The following is a 5743-nucleotide window of genomic DNA, read 5'->3' on the forward strand; positions in this document are numbered from 1 at the left end:
CACAGACACGTGTAACCTTAACCTAGTTCTCGGGAATATTCAGCGTGACACAGTGTGACAAGGCTGACCCTTTGAATTACAGGCACAACAGAAACAGGAAGTAAGAGTGAGAGAAAGTTGTGGTGAAAGAGTACAGCAGGGTTCGCCACCATCCCCTGCCAGAGCCTCGTAGAGCTTTAGGTGTATTCGCTCAGTAAATGCTCACAACGCCCTGTCTGGGAATTGAAACCGCGATCCTATGACCGCATGTCCGCTGCCCTAACCACTGGGCCATTGCGCCTCCACTAGTATGAAGGAGCACAGAGAAATATACACACATACTTACACACACACACTCACACTCACACTCACACACACACACACACACACATACACACACACACACTCTCTCTGGTATTCAAATAACTGTAACTCTATAGTAACTGTTATGCATAAAAAAGAAATAAAAGAAAATGTGTTGCTAATTAGAGTCAAGAGAATTTGTGCTAATTTGTGTTAATTAATTAATTGTCATTGAGAGAGTAAGTTTCTGTTGTATCTAAAATGGATCACTGCTTCTCAAATTAAAGTACATTGCTTTATTTTACTACATTTACAGTATCTATAATGTATTGTGAAGGCATGTGGCCGACAGGTTAGGCTGTTGTACTCACAGTCGCTAGGTCATGGGTTCAATTCCCTGACTGGGTGGTGTGTTGTGTTCTTGAGCAAAACACTTTATTTCACATTGCTCCAATGCCCCTTCGATCAGGGAGGAATGCTGCCCTGCTGGCCTAACCATCAGGGTGGTGTCATTTGATGGCTAAAACAATGCAGAAGTGCATTGTGACCAGTGAAGTGTTACAACATCTGACAGCCTGGTTTGTCATGTGATCATGTATTAGGTTAATGAAACTTGTTCTTTATTTAAATTATGCTTTTATTTCTTCTTTCATTTCTACTATATTCAGAGTATTAATTTAAAATTTTGGCACCGAGTGGCTGTGTGGTAAGTAGCTTGCTTACCAACCACATGGTTCCGAGTTCAGTCCCACTGCATGGCACCTTGGGCAAGTGTCTTCTGCTATAGCCTCGGGCCGACCAAAGCCTTGCGAGTGGATTTGGAAGACGGAAACTGAAAGAAGCCTGTCGTATATATGTATATGTGTGTATATGTTTGTGTGTCTTTGTTTGTCCCCCCAACATCGCTTGACAACCGATGGAGGTGTGTTTATGTCCCCATAACTTAGCGGTTCTGCAAAAGAGACTGTTAGAATAAGTACTAGGCTTACAAAGAATAAGCTACGGGGTCGATTTGCTTGACTAAAGGCGGTGCTCCAGCATGGCTGCAGTCAAGTGACTGAAACAAGTAAAAGAGAGTAAAGCCAGAAATTTTGGGATAAGCTTAAGTCAATTAAATTGACTCAACTGGTATTTATTTTATCGACCCTGAAAGGATGAAAAGTAAATTTAACCCCAGCAGCATTTGAACTCGGAATGTAAATCTCTACAGATTTTCTGTATAAATTATAGCCAACACTGGTTTGTTACAACATTTCATAACCGAATACATCTAATGTAAACAAAGTGATGGAAAATGGAAAAATCGGTAATGGATGTATTTGCATATTTCAGGAATTCTTGCTTCTTTTTCAGCACCACATCCAACCCATTAGCTCTCCATGAACAAATTGCTTGAATAGTCACTAAATATAGCAGTGTAACTCTATTGAATATACCAGTTTTACATATCAAGTGGTAACACAAAGTAGGAAGAAATGCTGCTAAAAAATTTATCTGGCACAGTAATGATTCTGCTAGCATGTCGCTTTAACTATATTCGGAATATCAAGGATAATGCTGATGTGTATACAGAGTTTTAATGAGTTTTGTAAGGTGTTATGGTAATTTAAAAAGTGATGATTAGATATTCAGAAAATTCTGTTGTCCAACAACCTTCTGGTTCCAGTCGTGCCAGATAGGAGGGAGTTTACCGTATTTACGTCTGGTTTTCAAGATTCTCAGTTAAAATTTTGATTAACCAAAAATCAACCCCATCTAAGTGGACCTTTCTTTTATCTATCTTGTTTCAGTCGTAAGACTGTAGGCATACTGGGGCACCGCCTTGAAGAATTTTTAGTTGAATGATTTGATCTCAGTGCTTATTTTTTTTAAAGCCTGCTACATATTCCATTGATCTCTTTTGCTGAACGGCTAAGTTATGGGGATGTAAACACACCAACACTGGTTGTCAAGCAGTGGTTGGGGACAAACATGGACATAAAGACACACACACACAATGAGTTTCCACAATTTCCATCTACCAAATTCATTCATAAAGCATTGGTTAGCCTGGCGCTATTGTAGAAGACACTTGCTGAAGTTGCTGTGCAGTGGGATTGAACTGAAAACCATATGGTTGCAAAGTTAGCTTCTTAACTACACAGCTATGCCTGCATATTGCTTGGCTGGTTTGACAGGATCTGATAACTTGGAGGACTGTATTGTACAAGTGTCTCTGTGTGTCAGTGGTTCCCAATCTGTGGTCCGCAAAGGTAGTACCTGGGGTCTATAGGAAAACTCATTTAAATAAAAAAAGGTCCTTGGTAGTGAAAATGTTGAGAACTACTGGTGTGTGTGAAGAGTGAAATAGATGGGTGGAAGTAATTGTGATAGGGATTTTTGAAATACATAAAAATCATTGAGTATTAGTTATCTCCCTTTATTTATTTATTTATTTATTTATGTTTTTGTTAGTTCAAATCCTACAGGAGATGACTTTTGCGTTTTGTTCTGCTGAGGTCTTTCAAATATACAGTTCAAAAATGGAGTAAATTGGTTGAGAGGAGTACAGAAAAAAAGTCTAATATATTGAAGCCAAGCTCTTTGTCAGAGAGTGTGATGATGCTATTCTGCTGGTACCACACAAAGTATCTTCCTTTGTCTATAAACTCGTATAATTATTGCAGTTCTTATGCCAATATGTGTGAAATCATAATTATTTTCTTTTGCGACACTCTATGAATGATTGATCATTTTATTCTTTTGACAGCTACTGGTTGGCTCCTATCGTGCTGGCTATAACTATCTTTGTCAGCCTGTCACATACAGCCTTGATCCGAATGAGATGAGAGTAAGTATGACTTTTATGTTTTCTCGTAAAATGTTTTGAAAATTTATGAGTTTAAATTTATGATCTTTAAATTAATAATTTATATAGGCGCCAGGTATGCTGTGTAGTAAGAAGCTTGCTTCTCAACCACATGATTCTAGGTTCAGTCTCACTACACAGCACCTTGGATGCTTGAGTGGATTTGGTTGACAGGAACTGACAGAAGTCTGTTGAATATATATATCTTTGTGTGCGTGTCTTTGTGTTTCCCCTCCCACCACCCTGTGATAACCGGTGTTGATATGCTTATGTCCCAGTAACTTTGCAACTCAGTCAAAGAGACCGATAGAATAAGTGCCAGACTAAAAAGAAAAAAAAAAAAGAAAAAAGTACTGGGGCTGATTTATTTGATTAAAAATTCCTCTAAGTGGTGCCCCAGCATGGCCACATTCCAATAACCGAAACAAGTAAATGATAACAGATACAGTTATAATTTCATTGGCAACAGAGGATAGATCTCTGTTGAGCACCTTGTGTCATGACTTTGTATTTTCATGCGTCTTCTACTGTAACCCTGGGCTGACCAAAGCCTTGTGAGTGGATTTGGTTGATTGAAGTTGTGTAGATGTGTGTGTTTGTGTATATGTATTTAGAAGTGTATGGTATACATATGTATTGGTGTCTGTCTCCTTGTCATGACATCATATAATAATTGCAAAAGGGCATCACTGATATGTAAACAATATCCTTCATTTCCAATGTTATAAAAGTATGCCTTGCTATGGGGAAATATTACCTTACTTTGAAACAAATGAAGGTTTGTGAGAGGAAAGCCATCACCCTGTAGAAAATCCACTTCAGTGAATTCTGTCTGACTCCTCAAGCATGGAAAAGTGGATGTTATCCCTTTCATATTCAGATTACTCTGTCAAACATAATACTTGTTTATTCATGTTGTTTTGAATTAGTCATGCATTGTCTCATAGCTTCAAGATGTCAATGATGTGATTGTTTACTTTTAGAATGACATTGTAGGTTAGGCGTAAGAAGCTGGACCTGGCCAGTTTGAACATAAAACAGGTAGAATATTTTGGTCAGATATGGCTAGTTTAAATGCTAAAGGGTTAAAATGGTGATGATTACGTCACTGCATGACGTATTTGAGAATGAGCCAATGAGACTCATGCAGGTACTCAGTTTGCTAGAAATAGCACTGAAACAAAAGGAAACCCCTGTCTCCCTCCCCCTCTTAGTTCTAACCCACATCCCAAGTTTCAAATCCTTTCTTGCGCTGTCTCATGGCTTGAATTGTTTCCATGGATATTTGAAAACGAAAGACACCACTTGTATGACAACAACCACATGATATCAAGAAAAGGACACATGATATCAAGAAAAGGACACATGATATCAAGAAAAGGACACATGATATCAAGATAAGGACACATGATATCAAAACAAGAACCCAAGGCTTAGGTCGGCTTGGGGCTACAGTAGAAGACTCTTCCAGGTTCAATGATTGGGAAACAAATTTTTTACCCACACATCCATGCTTGTGCCTAGCCGCCCAGCGATAATCTTGATTGTAATTACAACAGTGTTGAATCACTTTTGAGATACCTCTGATTATTGGTCAGGTGCCACTCTTTCAGGTTCCCACTTTGTTTCTGTGTCTAAAGATTCTGCTGAATGAATTGGCTTGCAAGTCTGGCTTGCTCTGGTCCGGTCTAATTAGTGAGCATCATTGTTACTGCATGGCCCAGCCATCTCAGAGATTGTTGCAGACACTGGTTGTTGGTTGGCCTACTTTATTTTATCATTTTTATGCAAATTGTCTGAAAAGATTAGATAGGATACTTAAAGCTGGAATGTCATTGAACATGAAATCTGACGTCAAGTCAGGAATGAGAAAATTAGTACCACTTGAGTGCATGATCATGTCTCTTGTCCCACATAAAAAATAGCCATTAAATAGAATGTTTCAATAATTTTTACTTATACTTTCAGGGACATAGTAACTAGATTAAAATGGTGATTAGAATATTACTGAGCAATTGCTATCATAAAATCCTCATATCATCATCAGTTAATGCCCATTTTTCTATGCTTGCATGAGTCAGAGGGAATCTTATTCAGGCAAATTTTTTACAGCTCCATGCTCTTCCTGTTGCTAACCCTCACCTGTTTCCAAGTTAGTAATATTTTCCCAGGACTAGACAAATTTCCAACAAAGATTGGAAACGAAAGATAGTGACATTCATTTACTACTATCATGTGATATTAAAACAAAGAGACAGTAACAAACATACACACACATTCATATATAATTCATTTATATATATATATATAAGAGTGGCTGTGTGGTAAGTAGCTTGCTTACCAACCACATGGTCCTGGGTTCAGTTCCACTGCGTGGCACCTTGGGCAAGTGTCTTCTACTATAGGGTCGGGCTGACCAAAGCCTTGTGAGTGGATTTGGTCGGCGGAAACTGGAAGAAGCCTGTTTCATTCCACCCTGATCGAAAAGGATACTGGAGCAATGCCTTGTCTGGGAATTGAATCTACAATCTAGCAATTGTGAGTGCACCTTTGCACACATACACACACACACACACACACACACACACACACACACACACACACACACACACA

The 5743-nt window shown here is 38.7% G+C and overlaps 1 protein-coding gene across 4 annotated transcripts in view; it reads left to right on the forward strand.

Moving 5' to 3' along the window:
- The window catches only part of LOC106879253 (elongation of very long chain fatty acids protein 4), a 75028-nt gene that overhangs the window by 52082 nt on the left and 17203 nt on the right, over positions 1 to 5743 (forward strand). For all 4 annotated transcript variants that reach the window (XM_014928750.2, XM_014928747.2, XM_014928746.2 and 1 more), the window contains exon 4: positions 3032 to 3112. In XM_014928750.2, coding sequence (XP_014784236.1) covers positions 3032 to 3112 — 81 coding nt within the window. The remainder of the gene's footprint in view (positions 1 to 3031; positions 3113 to 5743) is intronic.

This window comes from Octopus bimaculoides, chromosome 13, assembly GCF_001194135.2.
Source record: "Octopus bimaculoides isolate UCB-OBI-ISO-001 chromosome 13, ASM119413v2, whole genome shotgun sequence".
Lineage (NCBI taxonomy): Eukaryota > Metazoa > Mollusca > Cephalopoda > Octopoda > Octopodidae > Octopus > Octopus bimaculoides.